The 20,579-nt window shown below is 42.0% G+C and overlaps 1 protein-coding gene across 6 annotated transcripts in view; it reads left to right on the top strand.

Moving 5' to 3' along the window:
• Positions 1 to 20,579, top strand: part of LOC140199092 (transcription regulator protein BACH1-like) — a 71,077-nt gene that overhangs the window by 44,628 nt on the left and 5,870 nt on the right. For all 6 annotated transcript variants that reach the window (XM_072260589.1, XM_072260594.1, XM_072260591.1 and 3 more), the window contains 2 exons: positions 5,065 to 6,507; positions 19,292 to 19,498. In XM_072260589.1, coding sequence (XP_072116690.1) covers positions 5,065 to 6,507; positions 19,292 to 19,498 — 1,650 coding nt within the window. The remainder of the gene's footprint in view (positions 1 to 5,064; positions 6,508 to 19,291; positions 19,499 to 20,579) is intronic.

The following is a 20,579-nucleotide window of genomic DNA, read 5'->3' as shown; positions in this document are numbered from 1 at the left end:
CACACATCAAAGTTGCTGGTGAACGCAGCAGGCCAGGCAGCATCTGTAGGAAGAGGTGCAGTCGACGTTTCAGGCCGAGACCCTTCGTCAGGACCATCTCACCATCTCACACTCCATCTTCCACTTCTTAGCCCAGCTCTGCACCCTATTAATGCCCTGTTGTAACCCTCAATATCCTTCCACACCATTCACAACACCACCAACCTTTGTGTCATCTGCAAACTTACTAACTCCCCTTCCACTTCTTATCCAAGTCATTTATAAATACCACAAAGAGTAGGCGGTCCCAGAACTGCTCCACGTGGAGCATCACTGGTCACGGATCTCCAAGCAGAAAACACTCATATCTAAACCATCTTCTGCCTTTTATGGTCAAGCCAATTCTGAATTCACACAGCCAACTTTCCCTGGATCCCATGCCTCCTGACTTTTTAAATGAGCCTCCCATAGAGAACTTTGTCAAACACCATATAAAAATCCATGTACACCACATAAACTGCTCTACCTTCATCAATGTGTTTTGTAACTTCCTCGAAGAATTCAATCAGGCTTGTGAGGCTTTTCTGATTGTCTTTAATCAGCCCATATTTCTGCAATGCTTATAAATCCTTTCTCGAGAAATCTTCTCCAACAATTAGCCTACCACTGAAGTAAGGCTCTCTGGTCTATAATTCCCAGGGTCATCCCTACTCCCTTTATTGAGCAATGATATTTGCCACCCTTCAGTCAACTGGTACTACTCCTGTGGCCAGTGAGGAAGCAAAGGTCATCTCCACAAGTACAGCAATCTCTTCCTTTACTTCCTGTGCTAACTGGGAAATACCCCGTCCACCTTCAGGGGCTTACAGTACCTATCCTAATGTTTTTCAAAAGTTCCAATACATCCTCTTTTTTTAATGTCGATGTGTTCTAGCATATCAGTCTATTTTATTCTGTCTTCACAAACATCAATGTTCCTCTCACTGGTGAATACTGAAGCAAGGTATTCATTAAGGATCTCCCCTACCTCCTCCATCTCTGGGCACAATTTTCCTCTTGTATCCATGATCTGTCCTACCCTAACTCTAGTCATCCTTTTGTTCTTCACCTATATGATAGATGCCTTGAGGTTTTCCTTAATCCTACTCACCAAGGATTTCTCATGCCCCTTTCTTTCTCAAGTGTATTCTTTTTTTTAATATAATTTTTATTGAGTTTTCAAAAAGAATACATGAAAAGATAAAATCTACCCTCCCCCCCTCCCCTTAACCCTCCCCCCCCCCATATATATAGTCCTACCTAAAAAGAAAAAAAGAGAGAAAAAAGAAAAGAACCGCCTGGATGTTGGAAGGTTTCCACATGCTCCATGGGATTCAAAATAAATTTGGTATAATTATTCGTTACTTTCCCCAAGGGACCAAGGTCTTTATCGGAGCACTTAAATATGCCAACCTATCTTTTGTAATCAAGTGTATTCTTAAGATTCTTCCCGGCTATCTTGTAACTTTCTAGAGCACTGTCTGATCTTTTGCTTCCCCCCCCCTTGACTTAATGTTTCACCTTTCTTGACAACCACGGTTCCCTTACCCCGTCATTCTTTCACTGCCTCAATGGGACAGATCTATCCAGAACCCTATGCAGTGCTCCTTAAACAACATCCAGATTTCTGTTGTTTGTTAGCTGAAGCTTAGGCTAAAATAAAGCTAGAATTTTGGTCAGAGCACAATACATTATTCTAGTGTTATGTTGGATATTTTAAGGCTTTTTGCTCCTTTTGCAGACTTTAATTACAATTTCTTAATTTTTAAAAATGCATTATTGAAATCGATGTTACTGTCACATATATCATGATACAGTGAGGAGCTTGTCTTGCATCCTGTTCATATAGATCAAGTCGTTACACAGTATTTTGAGATAGAACAAGGTCAAACAATATAATACAGAATAAAATGTAGCAGCTACAGAGAAAGCACAGTGCAGGTAAACAATATATCATGCAACACACATAAACGTTGCTGGTGAACGCAGCAGGCCAGGCAGCATCTCTAGGAAGAGGTGCAGTCGACGTTTCAGGCCGAGACCCTTCGTCAGGACTAACTGAAGGAAGAGTGAGTAAGGGATTTGAAAGTTGGAGGGAGAGGGGGAGATCCAAAATGATAGGAGAAGACAGGAGGGGGAGGGATGGAGCCAAGAGCTGGACAGGTGATAGGCAAAAGGGATACGAGAGGATCATGGGACAGGAGGTCCGGGAAGAAAGACAAGTGGCGGGGGGTGGACCCAGAGGATGGGCAAGGGGTATATTCAGAGGGACAGAGGGAGAAAAAGGAGAGTGAGAGAAAGAATGTGTGTATAAAAATAAGTAACAGATGGGGTACGAGGGGGAGGTGGGGCATTAGCGGAAGTTAGAGAAGTCGATGTTCATGCCCTCAGGTTGGAGGCTACCCAGACGGAATATAAGGTGTTGTTCTTCCAACCTGAGTGTGGCTTCATCTTCACAGTAGAGGAGGCCGTGGATAGACATATCAGAATGGTAATGGGACGTGGAATTAAAATGTGTGGCCACTGGGAGATCCTGCTTTCTCTGACGGACGGAGCGTAGGTGTTCAGCAAAGCGGTCTGCCATTCTGCGTCGGGTCTCGCCAATATATAAAAGGCCACATCGGGAGCACCGGACGCAGTATATCACCCCAGCCGACTCACAGGTGAAGTGTCGCCTCACCTGGAAGGACTGTTTGGGGCCCTGAATGGTGGTAAGGGGGGAAGTGTAAGGGCATGTGTAGCACTTGTTCCGCTTACATGGATAAGTGCCAGGAGGGAGATCAGTTGGGAGGGATGGGGGGGACGAATGGACAAGGGAGTCGCGTAGGGAGCGATCCGTGCGGAATGCAGAGAGAGGGGGTTGAGGGAAAGATGTGCTTAGTGGTGGGATCCCACTGGAGGTGGCGGAAGTTACGGAGAATAATATGTTGGACCCGGAGGCTGGTGGGGTGGTAGGTGAGGACCAGGGGAACCCTATTCCTAGTGGGGTGGCGGGAGGATGGAGTGAGAGCAGATGTACGTGAAATTGGGGAGATGCATTTAAGAGCAGAGTTGATAGTGGAGAAAGGGAAGCCCCTTTCTTTAAAAAAAGGAAGACATCTCCCTCGTCCTAGAATGAAAAGCCTCATCCTGAGAGCAGATGCGGCGGAGACGGAGGAATTGTGAGATGGGGATGGCGTTTTTGCGAGAGACAGGGTGAGAAGAGGAATAGTCCAGATAGCTGTGAGAGTCAGTAGGCTTATAGTAGACATCAGTGGATAAGCTGTCTCCAGAGACAGAGACAGAAAGGTCTAGAAAGGGGAGGGAGGTGTCGGAAATGGACCAGGTAAACTTGAGGGCAGGGTGAAAGTTGGAGGCAAAGTTAATAAAGTCAACGAGCTCTGTGTGCGTGCAGGAAGCAGCGCCAATGCAGTGGTCGATGTAGCGAAGGAAAAGTGGGTGACAGATACCAGAATAGGCACGGAACATAGATTTTTCCACAAAGCCAACAAAAAGGCAGGCACAGCTAGGACCCATAAATGGGTGCCCATAACTACACCTTTAGTTTGGAGGAAGTGGGAGGAGCCAAAGGAGAAATTATTAAGAGTAAGGACTAATTCCGCTAGACGGAGCAGAGTGGTGGTAGAGGGGAACTGTTTAGGTCTGGAATCCAAAAAGAAACATAGAGGTTTGTGACCTTCCTGATGGGGGTTGGAAGTATATAGGGACTGGACATCCATGGTGAAAATAAAGCGGTGGGGGCCAGGGAACTTAAAATCATCAAAATTTAAGAGCGTGAGAAGTGTCATGAACATAGGTAGGAAGGGATTGAACAAGGGGGGGATAAAACTGTGTCGAGGTATGCAGAAACGAGCTCGGTGGGACAGGAGCAAGCCGAGACAATAGGTCGGTCAGGACAGGCAGGTTTGTGGATCTTGGGTAGGAGGTAGAAACGGGAAGTGCGAGGTGTGGGAACTATAAGGTTGGTAGCAGTGGATGGGAGATCCCCTGAGCGGATAAAGTCAGTGATGGTGTGGGAGCCAATGGCCTGGTGCTCCTTAGTGAGGTCACGATCGAGGGGTAAATAAGAGGACGTATCCGCGAGTTGTCGCTGTGCCTCGGCAAGGTAGAGGTCAATATATCATGATGTGTCTTCCATGCTGCTTGGGCCTGATGACGTAATTGAGTATTATTTTCTTTTATATATTGCATATACTAACCAAATTGGCAGAAAAGGTTGTGTAAATTGATATTATCAAGATATGCATTGTAAGATTTTGGTTTCAACTTCATTAAAATGTTTAACAAAGATACCACATCAATTATAGAAATTATACAGCATTGTGTTACCTGAGTAAATATTTGAAGAATCTAGGTGACCTGTTGAATATCCATGAAAAGTAAACCATAATGATGTAAGCTAAAAGCTGGGGTATTAATACTTGATTTCTTTGAAGCTTGGGAGTAGAAAACAATTGTTTTTTATTCCATAATTACTATATTATGTTCTGTGGAGTAAGACTGCAGTTTTATTTTAGAGGAACTTGTACCTTCGACCTGATGGCAGCAGTGAAAAAAGAGCTCAGCCTGGGTGGTGAGGATCTTTGATGGATGCGGCAGTGTTTCATGTAGATGTGCTCAATGGTTGGGAGGGTCTTACCCATGATATACTGGGCCGTATCCAGTACCTTTTGTAGTTAATTGTAGTTTTTTTTTAGTTGATTTTGTCATGAATACTTTAAAATTTAGTTACAATAAGACTAATATGCAATAAAGAATTATAGAAGTGTAAGTGTCCTGCTGAAGGGTCTTGGCCTGAAATGTTGACTGTACTCTTTTCCATAGATGCTGCCGGACCTACTGAGTTCCTCCAGCATTTTGTGTGTGTTGCTTGAATTTCCGGCATCTGCAGGTTTCCTCTTGTTTGTAGAAGTATGGTATATCTTACTCAATTTATGTCAACAGAAATCTAAATCACTAATGAGCTAATTTTGTTTTATGCTTCATCATAATGGGCTTTGTTCAATTTTGTCAAAATATAATTGGCTTTTTTTTTTGCTTTTTCAGGTTACAGTTAAAGGTTTTGCACCGCTTCTTCAGTTTGCATACACCGCCAAACTACTTCTGAACAAAGATAATGTGTTGGATGTATGTAGAAGCGTAGAATTTCTTGGAATTCATAACATAGAAAAAACATGTTTTAGTTTTCTTCAAGCAAGACTATTTGGAAAGTTTAAAGATCATACAGAATATCCAAGAAATGCCTGTTTTATGTCCACTTGTCTGAAAACAAATCTAAAAATCCCTGTTGGTGACAATGAAAATTCTGAGATTGATGATGATGTGGAAGAATTTCTTGAATTTGACAATCTCAAGAGTCCCTGTCCAAAGCTCCGTAAATGCATTGAAGTTAGGGAAATTTGCCCTGATGCTCAACATGAGACAACTGACTCCAAGTTTCCCTATTTAAAACAGAGTGAATGGGCCAGTTCATTATCTCTTTGCCCTAAGTACCGAAAATTTCAGCTGGCCTGTGGAAAGGAACGAAAACAATTGTGGAGTAATAATTTGTCATTACCAAATTCTTCATTGGAGCAAATTGAACCTTGTCAAAACCCAACATCGACAGTCGAGTCAGAAGATGCACCTATGCAACAGATTGAAAAGGATCATGTTAGATCATCTATGATGGGTGAGAATGGAATCTATAATGATGAAAATACTGAAGTGAAGAACTCAATGGATATACATTACTCAGTAACACAAAACTTCTTAGCCGAAGAATCAAATGGGTCAGTGCAAAATATTTTGGATACTCAACTAAACTTTACTAAAGAGCATTACAACTTGCCTTGCGCCCAGGCAGAACAACTTGTCCCTGAGACAATGCAGTATGACATCTTGCAGAAGAACAGTGCTGCTGTTGCAAATATTGAAGGAACAACAATTGAAATTGGTCAAGGATTTGATCAGCAAAGTGCTTCAGAAAAAGCAGGGGGAGACTCTGAGAGAAAGTCAGTTATTTTTAGCTCGAGTTGTTCTAAAAGGCAAAGTATTAATACAGTCTGCAGTGGTCAAAACGTTGTGGAAGGAGAAATGGCAGGATTCTGGAGTGAAACTAATGATACAAGGTCTAGCTGTAAGGATGAATCTTTTATTGAAGAGAATGATTGTTCAAAAGAACTCAATGAAGTGAGAATTTCTCTGTGCCCACAGTTTTCTATAGATTCTTGCCAAACCCTTGAAGAAAATCAAAACACTCTACTACTGCACTATACCTCTTCAGCATCACACCTGTCTGGTTCTAACCGGTCTTCAAAGTGCCCATTTAAATATAACACTGTAAGTTCAGTATGTTCTAGCAGCTCAGGTTTAGAGGATCTTGAAAGTGACCAAGGACATCAGCAAGGCAAATATGATGACACCTGTACTACTAATTCAGGAGATGATTTTGGCTCTGAATCAGAGGATGACAGTGAGTCATGTTCTGCTAGAGAACAAGATTGTGAGGTAAGAAAACTGGTAGCTTTACACACGTAAAATAAACACAGGATGATGTTTCACTGGAAAAATAATGGGAAAGATCTTATATTTTGGTTGTCACAGTATAGCAATAAGAAAAAAATGTGCATCTTGCTAAAGTGCTAAAGAATCTAAGATTCAATGCAATATCTTTTTCTCTAAACTTCGGTTAACACAAAGCCCACGATGGTCATGTGAAAGCTCCCCCTTCTGGATTATAGAAATATATGATTATAAAGGAAGTGCAGTTAAATAAATGAAAAAGATGCTGAATTTCACTGTTCCATTTTCTAATTGTCTTGAGTTTATAAATATTCTTTTGGTTAAATGGCCTTAGACCTTGTTAAATGTCCAGTGATTTTATAGTCCTTTACCGTTTACCTATTTTCTATAATCTTCATCTTGATTCTCTTCTGTCTTAGTTAAATCTGCTTGTTCCCATAGCTGGAATATTGTGGTCACTACCATGTAATGAATCTCGAAGGTGGTTCAGTAGAATATTAGCAGGGATGTAGAACTTCAGTGACTAGAGAAACTTGTTTCTGCCCCAGAGAAGGTTATGAGAAAATCTGATAAGAGATGTTCAAAACTGTAGAGGAGCTTGAAGGTGGTAAGCAAACAAATTTTAGGATAGCCTAAGAGTTGGAAACGAGAAATTGTTTGAAGAGAATATTCAAGTTATTATTTAGAATGTACTGCCTGAAAAAGATGGTGAAAGTAGATTTGATTTTAATTTTCAAAAGTGAATTGGGTTACTAATTAGCCTTGCAATTTATGACTCATTATCAGAAAAGATTAGGAAATAAATGGCTAATTCTTCCTAAGGGAGAGAGCAAGCATGATGGGTTTAAAGGCCTGCCCTGTACTTTATTATTCCGGGTTTCTATCAGAGGCAGCGATCATTAAAGCTATTGTGATCTGTGATTGTCAAATGTTCTGATAGAAGAAGCAGTAATGTTGGGGAGTTAATAACATGGATGAGCACAGGAATAGCTGTTACTGTTATTTGATCTGATGCTGTGTAATAGGTTCAAAATTAGTGTGAGGAAACTGTGTACCAAAGAAAGGAAGCACAGGATGAGGTAAATGTGTTAGCAGTAGATTTAATAGTGTGGTAAACAATTTGTTGAGGCAAGGATACAAGGGGAAACTATTGACGACACAGATAAGTTATTATGAAGAGTGGGAAGTAAACATATGATTTTGTAAGTGAGAGCAAATCACATGACTTATTTCTTAATTGAATCATAGACCATAAAACATAGGATCAGAATTGTGTCAATTGGCCCATTGAGTCTGCTCCACCATTTCATTGTGACTGATTTATTACCCCTTTCAGCTCTGTTCTTCTGCCTTATAAGCTTCAGCACCCTTACTAATCAAAACATACCCAATGACGTTTTGGAAGGAAACTGAGTAACTGGCGGTGCAGTGCACATTGAAATGCCCTATTTAAGGGTGACCATTAAAAACAATCATGGATAAAAAATACAGGCATTAACGAGGGAAAGATTAATAGGTATGCAGAGAAATTCCAGTGAATAATAGTTAGAATTGTTTTGTGAATGGCTGCAATTATTTGGGCCTGATATATGAATAAACATATATGCTCCAAGAATATTGGCTTATCATTGTTAACACAATTGCAGAGGTGAGGGCTGTCAATTTAGAAAATGTTCAGTGTTCTATAAGAAACCAGTGAAAGAAGTAACCAAATAATGGTGAATTGCTTGTAAATTTTGCTGGTGAGAAAGGCTGCGAATTCCATATGTCAATGCTGATACTACACTCTCTTTCCTTATGGTTTCCATATTTCCTTGTGAAGATAGTGTAGCAGTTAGCCCGATGCTATTACAGCTTTGGGCATCAGAGTTTGGCATTCAATTCCGGCGTCCACTGTAAGCAAATTTTGGGTGCATCGGTTTCCTCCCACGGTCCAAAGGTGTGCCAGTTGGTAGGTTAATAAGACCATAAGACAAAGGAGCAGAATTAGGCCATTTGTCTCATCAAGTCTGCTCCGCCATTCATTCTTTGCTGATCTATTATTTTTCTCCTCCTCAACCCCATTTCCCGGCCTTCACCCAGTAACCTTTGATGCCATGTTCAATCAAGAACCTATTGATCTCTGCCTTAAATACATCCAACAACCTGGCCTCCACAGCTGCAAGTGGCAACAAATTCCACAATTTCTCCACCCTCTGGCTAAAGAAATTTCTCTGCACCTCTGTTTTGAATGGATGTCCCTCTATCCTGAGGCTGTGCCTTCTTCTCCGAGAATCTTGCACCATGGGAAACGTCCTTTCCACTTCTACTCTGTCTAGGCCTTTCAACATTTGAAAGGTTTCAATGAGATTCCCCCCTCATCCTTCTAAATTCCAGCGAGTACAGGCCCAGAGCCATCAAACATTCCTCGTATGATAACCCATTCATTCCTGGAATCATCCTTGTGAACCTCCTCTGGACCCTGTCCAATGCCAACACATCTCTTCTAAGATGAGGAGCCCAGAACTGTACACAATACTCAAGGTGAGGCCTCACCAGTATAAAGCATCATATCCCTGCTCTTGTATTCTAGACCTCTTGAAATGAATTCTAACGTTGCACTTGCCTTCCTTGCCTCTGACTAAGCCAGCAAGTTAACCTTTAGGGTGTTCTGCACAAGGACTCCCAAGTCCCTTTGCATCTCAGATTTTTGGATTTTCTCCCAGGTTAGAAAATAGTCCGCACATTTATTTCTACTACCAAAGTGCATGATCGTGCATTTTCTAACATTGTTTTTCATTTGCCACTTTCTTGCCCATTCTCCTAATCTGTCTTAAGTTCTTCTGCATCCTGCCTGTTTCCTCAACAGTGCCTGCCCCTCTACCAATCTTTGCATCGTCTACAAACTTGGCAACAAAGCTACCTATTTCATCATCTAAATCATTTATCTACAACATAAAAAGAAGTGGTCCCAACACCGACCCCTGAGCAACACCACTAGTCACTGGCAGCCAACCACATTCCCACTCGCTGCCTCCTACCAATCAGCCAATGCTCTAGCCATGTTAGTAACTTTCCTCTAATACCACGGGCTCTTAACTTGGTAAGCAGCTTCATGTGTACCCTTCTGAAAGTCCAAATATACAACATCTACTGCATCCCCTTTATCTATCGTACTTGTAATCTCTTCAAAGAATTCCGACAGGTTCGTCAGGCAGGATTTTCCCTGAAGGAAACCATGCTGTCTTTGTCCCATCTTGTCCTATGTCACCAAGTACTCCATCACCTCATCCTTAATAATTGACTCTTAACATCTTCCCAGCCACTGAGGTAAGGCTAACTGGCCTATAATTTCCTTTCTGCTGCCTTCCTCCTTTCTTAAAGAGTAGAGTGACATTTGCAATTTTCCAGTTCTCTGGCACCATGCCAGAGTCCAATGATTTTTGAAAGATCATTTCTAATGCTGCCACAATCTCTACTGCTACCTCTTTCAGAACCCTAGGGTGCAGTTCATCTGGTCTGGGTGACTTAAGTACTTTTAGGTCTTTCAGCTTTTTGAGCACCTTCTCCCTTGTAATAGTAACTGCACCCACTTCTCTTCCTTCACGTGCTACAACATCTGGCACACTGTAAGTGTCTTCCATAGTGAAGACCGATGCAAAATACTCATTTAGTTCATCTGCCATCTCCTTGTCCCCGTTATTATTTTTCCTGCATCACTTTTCTAGTGGTCCTATATCCATTTTCATTTCTTTTTTTACATACTTAAAAAAAAAGCTTTTACTATCCGCTTTGATACTATTTGCTAGCTTGCTTTCATAATTCTTTTCCCTTCTACTGATTATTTTAGTTGCTCTCTTGTAGGTTTTTAAAAAATTACCGATCTTTTATCTTCCCCCACTAATTCTTGCTTTGTTGTATGCGCGCCCTTTTGTTTTTACATTAGCTTTGGCTTCCCTTGTCAACCTCAGTTGTACTATTTTGCCATTTGAGTTTGGAATACACATGTCCTGCACCACCTTCATTTTCTGCAGAAACGTATGCCATTGCTGCGCTGCTGATATCCCTGCCAGCAGCTCCTTCCAACTTACTTTGGCCAGCTCCTCTCTCATACCACTGTAATTTCCCTTACTCCACTGAAATACTGCTATGTCAGACTTTACTTTCTCTCTATCAAATTTCAAGTTGAACTCACTGGTTCCTTAGGGTTCTTTTACCTTAAGCTCCCTAATCGCCTCTGGTTCACTACATAACACCCAATCCAGTACAGCTGATCCCCAAGTAGGTTCAACGACAAACTGCGCTAAAAAGCTATCTCTTAGGCAGATCCATTACCAACCTGATTTTCCCAATCAACCTGCATGTTAAATTTCTCATGACTATCAACACATTGCCCTTTTGACACGCCTTTTCTGTCTCCTGCTGTAATCTGTGGTCCACCTCCCAGCCACTTTTGGGAGGCCTGTATATAACTGCCATCAGCAACCTTTTACCCTTGCAGTTTCTTAATTCAACCCACAAGGATTCAGTATCTTCTGATCCTGTGTCACATCTTTCTACTGATTTGATGCCATTCTTTACCAGTAGAGCCACGCCACCCCCTCGGCCTAGCTTCCTATCCCTCTGATACAAAGTGTAACCTTGGACTTTCAGCTCCCAACTACAATCATCCTTCAGTCACAATTCAGTGATGGCCACAACATCATACCTGGCAATCTGTAATAATGCAACAAGATCTTCCACCTTATTTCTTATATTCCGTGCATTGAGATACAACACCTTGAGTACCGTATTTGCTACCATTTTTGATTTTGCATCCCTAATGTACTGATACTCACCCTGTTGGCTGTGACTATGTCCCATCACCTGCCTGCCCTTCATGATATCTGACTGCACGCTATCTTTACTTTTTTTTTTAACCATCGTCCTATCCTGAGTCCCATCATTTCGGTTCTCACCCGCCGCAAGTGGTCATTGTAAATTGTCCTGTGATTAGGCTAGGGTTAAATCGGTGGGTCACAGGGCCATGTAACTCAAAAGGCCAGAGGGGCCTGTTCCATGCAATATCTCCAAATAAATAAACGTTGGTCTATCTAGTCTATGCTGACTCGCAGATCAATCCTTTTCTTTGCTAACTTTCCCCGTAATCTGTTCTCCCTGCACCCTCATTAACTTTGTTTGTACCTACTCACTAGCATCAATTTAGAGTTGCCAGATAATCTACTGACCTGATATGGAAGGAAGCCAGAGTAAATCCACATGGTCACAAGGTGAAAGAGCAGCTCCACACATACAGCACTGGAGATCAGGAGCAAATGTGTCATTAGAGCTGAAACAGCAGCTCTTCTCTATAAGTAGTTGTACACCTTTGATGGCAGGCGACCAGAGATGCTGGAATCTTTCCAGACACCCTGTGATATTCTTTTATCTAAGCTAAGATTGACACATGTATAGGTCAGAATGGTAAGATTCCCGTGATGGTCTCTGTTTTGGAATATTCTTGTCATTCCTAGTAAATTGGACACAGAGGCACAGATGCTTCCCAACTTGCAAAGATTAGTAGCCAATTAAGGTTGCTCGCTCAAGTCTGTTTATCCCATTGCTGCTGCAGTTATTTGATTTAAATTAGTTTGTCAGTTAGTTGATGTCCCCATGAAATACTGGGTTTCTAGATATCAAGATCGGGTGGAGACCAGCTATCAGCGGAAGCCAGAGTCATGCTATATTGCTGTAGATTTTTTTTTATTCAAGACAACTGTCAAATAAAGCTTAAAACCAAAAGCATTAAGCCAATCATTTCTCTGCGCTGAGAAATTATTCTTTTTGTTTTGTAACACCATAATCATGCTAAAATAGAGAAGACTTGAAATGGCTCTGGCAGCTCAAACATCCATAACGAGATGAAATCCAGTAGCATCAGAGTATGTCACCTTATTGCACTATATCTCTCACTATCACCATTATCAAGTTAGAGACTCGACTTTGATGGAATAAGTGCAGGAAGGCTTACTTGCAGCATTCTTCCTCCCTTTAAAAAAAATTGTGCTGCCAACCTGCTTCATCTTGGGACTATGTATTTATAAATTGGCATGAAAAATATGAAATAGTTGAAGCTGTATAATCCCACAGCCAATAGATCAGGCCAAAGTTCTGAGTCTGATCACATTTAGTTGTGAATGTTGGTGGACAGTTAAAGAGCTGGTGGGAGAGACGAAGCTTTAAGAATGTAAGCAACTTTTGATCAGAGGGACCCCAGTACAATCTTCCGCTAAGATGCTTGGACACAGTAGCTTCTGTGTGGCCAACTAAAGGTGTTGTTTTTTTTAGAACATATTTGTTGTGATTGAAAGAACCTGCTAGACATTAAGAACTTAGAGTACTGAAAGGTCTACCCCATTAGTGAGATGAGGTCAAAGCTCTGCAATCCCACCACTTGAATAATGGTGGGCTCTTGAGCACTAAATGTACGTGGGGGTTTTAATTGCATCCTTATTTACTGTGGAACCCAAAATACAAGAAACCTGTCTCTACCCGATTTTGATATCTAGAAACTGATGTGAGTATTGAATACAACAAGAGTAGACAACATCCCAGTTGTTTAACAGAAAGCCTGCACTTCAGAAGTAACTGTGCCTCAAGCCAAATTTGTCCTGGTGTGTCTTATAAACAAAGTAGTTCAATTCCACTCGTGCTGATTGCCACCCAGTCATTCCTGTAATCTGTTTTGGGTTTCGCCAGCATCATTAGTTCTCAAACTTCATCATAGATTTGCTCCAAAATAAGCCACAGAGTTGAGAGGAATGTGACCTTCATTTGATTGAGTGTGCCATCAGGGAGCCCTGGTGAAACTGAAGTTAGTGGGTATTAAGAAAAAGCACCCCTGTATCACGCATAGGGTGAGTCATTTCAGCCACAGATTCTCAGGGTAGGCTCAATCATCTTCAGCTGATTTATTAATAACTGTTCCATTGTAAAGTCAGAAAAAGATGTTTGCAATGTTTGATTCTATTAATAATTGCTCATCAAATGAACGAATCAATCTCTGAGACAACTTTTAAGATCTTGTTTGATAAATAGATAATAACAATACAAAAGTACCAACCAGTGACCATCCAGAGAAAGGCAAAGTAACCATGTATTCTTGATATACATTGGTAATACCACTGCCGACTCCATCAACAACATCCTGGTGGATCCTAGTTCTCAATTAGCAACATAGAGTCTTTCTGTGCAAGATCAGGTCAGAGTCCTGTGGCAAGTCTTTCACCTTCATGCTCCCAAGGCCTTTCTACTATTTACAAAGCACAGATGTGAGGATCACTAGCGAATTCAGACACAGGAACCACAGAGACTTCATTAATTCAAACAACGCTAGTTTTTTAAACGTAAATTAACTTGAAAAACTAACAAGAGGACAGGCAAATTAAACAGAATATTGATAAACATAGAAAACCTATAGCACAATGCAGACCCTTCAGCGCACAAAGCTGTGCCAAACATGTCCTTACCTTAGAAATTACCTAGGATTACCCGTAGCCCTCTATTTTTCGAAGCTCCATGTACCTATCCAGGAGTCTCTTAAAAGACCCTATCGTATCTGCCTCCATCACCATTGCTGGCAGCCCATTCCACGCACTCACCACTTTCTGCGTAAAAAAAAAAAAAAAAAAAACCACAAAGAAAACCAAAACAAAACAAAACAAAACAAAACAATTTACCACTGACATCTCCTCTGTTCCTATTTCCAAGCACCTTAAAACTGTGCCTTCTCATGCTAGCCATTTCAGCCCTGGGAAAAAGCCTCTGACAATCCATATGATCAATGCCTCTCATCATCTTATACACCTCTATCAGGTCACCTCTCATCCTCCATCAACTTATTCTCATAAGGCATGCTCCCCAGTCTGGGCAACATCCTTGTAAATCTCCTCTGCACCCTTTCTATGTTTTCCACATCCTTCCTGTAGTGAGGCGACCAGAACTGAGCACAGTACTCCAAGTCAGGTCTGACCAGGGTTCTATATAGCTACAACATTACCTCTCAGCTCCTAAACTCAATTCCACGATTGATGAAGGCCAATGCACTGTATGCCTTCTTAACCACAGAGTCGACCTGCGCAGCAGCTTTGAGCGCCCTCTGGACTCAAGTTTCTAGGGTTGAACGCAAGACCTCCTGAAGCATGGGCACGGACCCCAAGATCCCTCTGATCCTCCACACTGCCATTAATACTATATTCTGCCATCATATTTGACCTGCCAAAATGAACCTCTTCACACTTATCTGGGTTGAACTCCATCTGCCACTTCTCAGCCCAGTTTTGCATCCTATCAATGTCCCGCTGTAACCTCTGACAGCCCTCCACACTATCCACAACACCCCCATCCTTTGTCATCAGCAAATTTACTAACCCATTCCTCCACTTCCTCATCCAGGTCATTTATGAAAATCACAAAGAGTAGGAGTCCCAGAACAAATCCCTGAGACACACCACTGGTCACTGACCTCCATGCAGAATATGACCCGTCTACAACCATTCTTTGCCTTCTGTGGGCAAGCCAGTTCTGGATCCACAAAACAATGTCCCTTGGATCCCATGCCTCCTTACTTTCTCAATAAGCCTTGCATGGGGTACCTTATCAAATGCCTTGCTGAAATTCATATACACCACATCTACAACTCTACCTTCATCAACGTGTTTAATCACATCCTCAAAAAATTCAATCAGGCTTGTAAGGCATGACCTGCCTTTGGTAAAGCCGTGCTATCTATTCCTAATCATATTACGCCTCTCCAAATGTTCATAAATCCTGCCTCTCAGGGTCTTCTCCATCGACTTACCAACCACTGAAGTAAGACTCACTGGTCTATAATTTCCTGGGCTATCTCTACTCCCTTTCTTGAATAAGGGAACAAAATCCGCAACCCTCCAATCGTCCGGAACCTCTCCTGTCCCCATTGATGATGCAAAGATCGTTGCCAGAGGCTCAGCAATCTCCTTCCTCGCCTCCCACAGTAGCCTGGGGTACATCTTGTCTGGTCTGGGTGATTTATCCAACTTGATGCTTTCCAAAAGCTTCAGCAAATCCTTTTTCTTAATATCTACATGCTCAAGCTTTCTAGTCCGCTGTAAGTCATCCCTGCAATCACCAAGATCCTTTTCCATAGTGAATACTGAAGCAAAGTACTCATTCAGTACTTCTGCTGTCTCCTCTGGTTCCATACACACTTTTTCACTGTCACACTTGATTGGTCCTATTCTCTCATGTCTTATCTTCTTGCTGTTTGCATACTTGTAGAATGCTTTGGGGTTTTCCTTAATCCTGTCCCCCAAGGCCTTCTCATGGCCCCTTCTGGCTCTCGTAATTTCATTCTTGAGCTCCTTCCTGCTAGCCTTATAATCTTATAGATATCTATCATTACCTAGGTTTTTTGAACCTTTCATAAGCTTTTCTTTTCTTCTTCACTAGATTTACAACAGCCTTTGTACACCACGGTTCCTGTACCCTACCATCCTTTCCCTGTCTCTTTGGAACATACCTATGCAGAACGTCATGCAAATATCCCCTGGACATTTGCCACTTTTCTTCCGTACATTTCCCTGAGAACATCTGTTCCCAATTTATGTTTCCAAGTTCCTGCCTGATGGCCTCAAACTTCCCCTTACTCCAATTAAACGCTTTCCTAACTTATTTGTTCCTATCCCTCTCCAATGCTATGGTAAAGGAGATAGAATTGTGATCACTATCTCCAAAATGCTTTCCCACTGAGAGATCTGACACCTGACCAGGTTCATTTCCCAATACCAGATCAAGTACAGCCTCTCCTCTGCAGGCTTATCTACATATTGTGTCAAGAAACCTTCCTGTATGCACCTAACAAATTCCAGCCCATCTGAATTCCTTGCTCTAGGGAGATGCCAATCAATATTTGGGAAATTAAAATCTCCCACCATGACAACCCTGTTATTTTACACCTTTCCAGAATCTGTCTCCCTATTTGTTCCTCGAGGTCCCTATAATAAACACCCAGAAGAGTTATTGACCCATTCCTGTTCCTAACTTCCACTCACGAGACTCCGTAGACAATCCCTTCATGACCTCTTCCTTTTCTGCAGCTGTGACACTATCTCTGATCAACAGTTCCAAGCCCCCACCTCTTTTGCCTCCCTCCCTGTCCTTTCTGAAACATTTAAAGCCTGGCACTTGAAGTAATCATTCCTGCCCCCGAGCTATCCAAGTGTCTGTAATGGCCACAACATCATTAGCTCCAAGTACTGATCCATGCTCTAAGCTCATCTGCTTTGTTCACCCCCCCCCCCCCAGCAATTCTAGTTTAAACTCTCCAATCGCCTTAGCAAACCTCACTGCCAGGATATCGGCTCCCCCTGGGATTCAAGTGCCACCTGTCCTTTTTGTCACACCTGCCCCAAAAGAGGTCCCAATGATCCAGAAATCTAAATCCCTTCCTCCTCTGCATCAATCCCTCAGCCCCGCATTTATCCTTCACCTTATTCTATTCCTAAACTCACTGTTACATGGCACAAGCAGTAATTCCAAGATTACTGCCTTTGTGGTCCTGCTTCTCAACTTCCTTCTTGGTTAAAGGGATGGGGGGTATGGAGAGAAGGCAGGTACAGGGTTCTGAGTTGGATGATCAGCCATGATCATCCTGAATGGTGGTGCAGGCTCGAAGGGCCGAATGGCCTACTCCTGCACCTATTTTCTATGTTTCTAAGTCCCTGTAGTCTGTTTTCAGGACCTCCTCCCTTTTCCTACCTATGTTGTTGGTACCAGTATATACCACAACCTCTGGCTGAAACAAAACCACTGAGGGTGCAGGGAAGAACTTGGTCAGAGTTTCAACCAACAAGGAACCACAAAGACCCAACAGAGGGAGGTTGCATGCTCCTCTGAAATACAACCTGGAGCAAGTAGGAATTCTGGATATTGAAAATTACATGCTAATTAAATTATCCCAAATTAAAGAAAAGTTATAAATACAAAGAGCTTAACATTCTCCCCATTATCCCCAATAAGACACCTGCAAAATAAAGTGAAAAATCAGGGCTAGTGCAAAGACAGTTAGACATAAATGATATTCAATCCAAGGACAAAACACAGGTACAAAGTGACATCGAGGGTGGGGTGGGGCAAGTCCACATACTAACTGACCAAAAAAAGAAATCATTTTTAAAAACAACCCCCCTGGTTGTGACAACAGATAAGGAGCGCGATGGAAATTGATTCACTTGTCACTGATAAGTGCAGTTCCAACAATACTCTAGCTTTATGCTATTGGGATGCTACATCCTGCTTGAACTGGACCTGATTTATTAACCTAAGCACTTTAATTCCCTCCACCACTGGTGCATTGCATTTGTGTCCTGAGCAATCTACACTACATTTTCTTGTTTGCGCTTTGACCACATCTCCTAAGCCTACCAGGGGGAACAAAGACATCTGGAATATCACCACCTGCAGGTTCCCCTCCAGGTTATAATATCTAGAGCAACACACACAAAATGGTGGAGAAATTCAGCAGGTTAGAGAGCATCTATGGAAATGAATAGTCAACGTTTTGTGCCAACACCCCTCATCAGGACTGGAAGGAAGGGGGAGGATGCCAGAGTAAGAAAGTGGGAGTGAGAAGAGAACAAGTTAGGAGGTGATAGGTAAAGCCAGGTGGGTGGGTGATGGGTCATGAAGAGGAGAAGCTGGGAATTGTTGAGGCAAAAGGCTGGAAAAGAAGGAATCTGATGAGAGAAGAGTGGACCATGGGAGAAACGGAAGGAGGGGGGCACCAGGGGGAGGTGATAGGTAAGACACCAGCATGGGGAAATGAAGGAGACGGAAGGAGAAGGAGGAAAAAATTAACAGAAGTGGGTGAAATTGATGTATATGCCATTAGGTTGGAGGCTACCTAGATGGAATATGAGGTATTGCTCCTCCAGCCTGAGAGTGGCCTCATCAAGGCAGGAGAAAGCCATGGTCTGGCATGTCGGAGGGGGCATGGGGATAGAAATTGAAGTGGTTAGTCAACAGGAAATTCTGCTTTTTGAGGATGGACTGAGGTGCTCGACAAAGCGCTCCTCTGATCTGCGTTGGATTTCACCAAGAGCACTGATACTGCAGACGATCCCGACAGTTTCAGATGTGAAGTATTCCCACACCTGGAAGGACTGTTTGGAGCTCTGAGTGGAGATGAGGGCAGAGGTGAATGGGCAGGTGTAGCACTTCTGCTGCTTGCAGTGATAAATGCCAGAAGGGAGATTAGTGGGGAAGCACAAATGGAGAAGGGAATCACAAAGGGAGCGATCCCTGTGGAAGGTGGAGAGTGGGAAGTAAAGTTGTGTTTGGTAGTAGGGTCCTTCTGGAAAATGGTGGAAGTTGCGGAGAATGATGTGTAGGGTACTGAATATTTTACCTTTATCATCGCTTGGGTTAAATCCTGGAGTGAGCTACAGCCCTTCTGTTAAAATCACTGCAGTGGCTCAAGAAAGTAGCTGATCACTCCTCAAAGACATTTACTGTGAGTCAATAATGGTTGGCGTTGCCAGTAATGTCCACATCCTGATAAATTATTAAGCAATTCTTGCAGTTATTTGCTGATCTGAACAAATTTACTTTCCAATAAATCTCTGCTGAAAATTCTGATCAATTTCTCAGGTTTGTGTATTTGAACAAATAATGCAAAATGCATTCTCTGTATGATTTTTTAGATGCATTCATTTATCATGCAATTTCCTCCTACTTTTGTAGCAACTAATTATAAATGTTGGGTTCCTTCCAGGTGAAACTACCATTTCCTGTTGAAAGAATTACCCTGTTATCCAGAAATGATTTTCAAACAATGCTGAAGCTGCATAAACTGAATCCAGAGCAATTGGATTATATCCATGATATACGACGTCGTAGTAAAAACAGAATTGCAGCTCAACGATGTCGAAAACGGAAACTTGATTGCATTCAGAACTTGGAATGTGAAATACACACATTGGTAGGTTTAAGGAAAATGGGTTTTGTAGATTTTTTGCATGCTCTTTTGTGTGTGCTTGGTGGTGAGTAAGTTGGATACTGTAATATTTGACATGCCATTATTATAAGACCATAATAATTTGGAAAATATCTTGAAGTTCTAGTAACGGTTTATGAATTTGAATCTGGTACACTATAATTTCATTCACAACAGGGGATGATTGAACCGTGTGAGCTCAAGTAGCAAATCTGAACAGTGTTTGGCTGTGGATTGATAATTTCACAAGTAACATCCATGTGACCATTCCAAATAAGATGGTGTAACTGTCTCCTAATGATCAGCAACATTATCACTATTAAATTGCCTAATATCAACATTCTGTTAATTTCCATAGTTAAAAAGTTAGCTTGCTCAGCTGCACAGTTATAGTAACTACAATGGCATATCAGAGCTAGGAATTCCATGGTGATCTTGACTCCTCCCACCCCCACACCCCTTCATCCATTATAGAAAAAATAATCTGTTATTCTGTTACTCATAAGAGACAAGAGTGAGGTAAAACACTCTTTATTTGCCAGGGTGAGTGCACTACCAACAATACTTGGCAATTGAAATTATCCAGAGTAAACCAGGGTTGCTTGAGTGGCATTCAGTCAACCAATGTAAGTGCTTCCTCTGTCACCAACAACTACAATGGTTGCAGTCTTTGCCCTTTGTAAGGTGCACTGTAGCAGTTCATTGTTGTTTCTTCTCATCTCCCACCTGCACCAGCTGAAAGGCAATGGGACCTGTGGGCTGAGGGACCTGTACCCTACTGTAGTGTTCTGTGTCCTAAGATCCTCATGGAGGTAGTACCATGACTAAGTTCGGTAACATTGTGACTTAGAAACATATTACTGTCCTTTCATTAGTAAGTGTCAAAATCTTGTAACTCTACATAACAGCACTGGGGAGTACTGCAATGGATCACAAAACAACTCCCCATTACCTTGAGAACAGCCAAAGCTGAACAGTAATTTTTGGCTGTAGAGTAAAATAAAATGATAGAATCATAGCTTCCTTCTATGTGCCAGTACTCCTTGTGAAGCAAGACAACAAATCA

Source organism: Mobula birostris, chromosome 6 (assembly GCF_030028105.1).
Source record: "Mobula birostris isolate sMobBir1 chromosome 6, sMobBir1.hap1, whole genome shotgun sequence".
Taxonomy (NCBI): domain Eukaryota; kingdom Metazoa; phylum Chordata; class Chondrichthyes; order Myliobatiformes; family Myliobatidae; genus Mobula; species Mobula birostris.
Note: the sequence above shows the minus strand (reverse complement) of the source record. Positions and strands in the feature narration are given on the sequence as shown.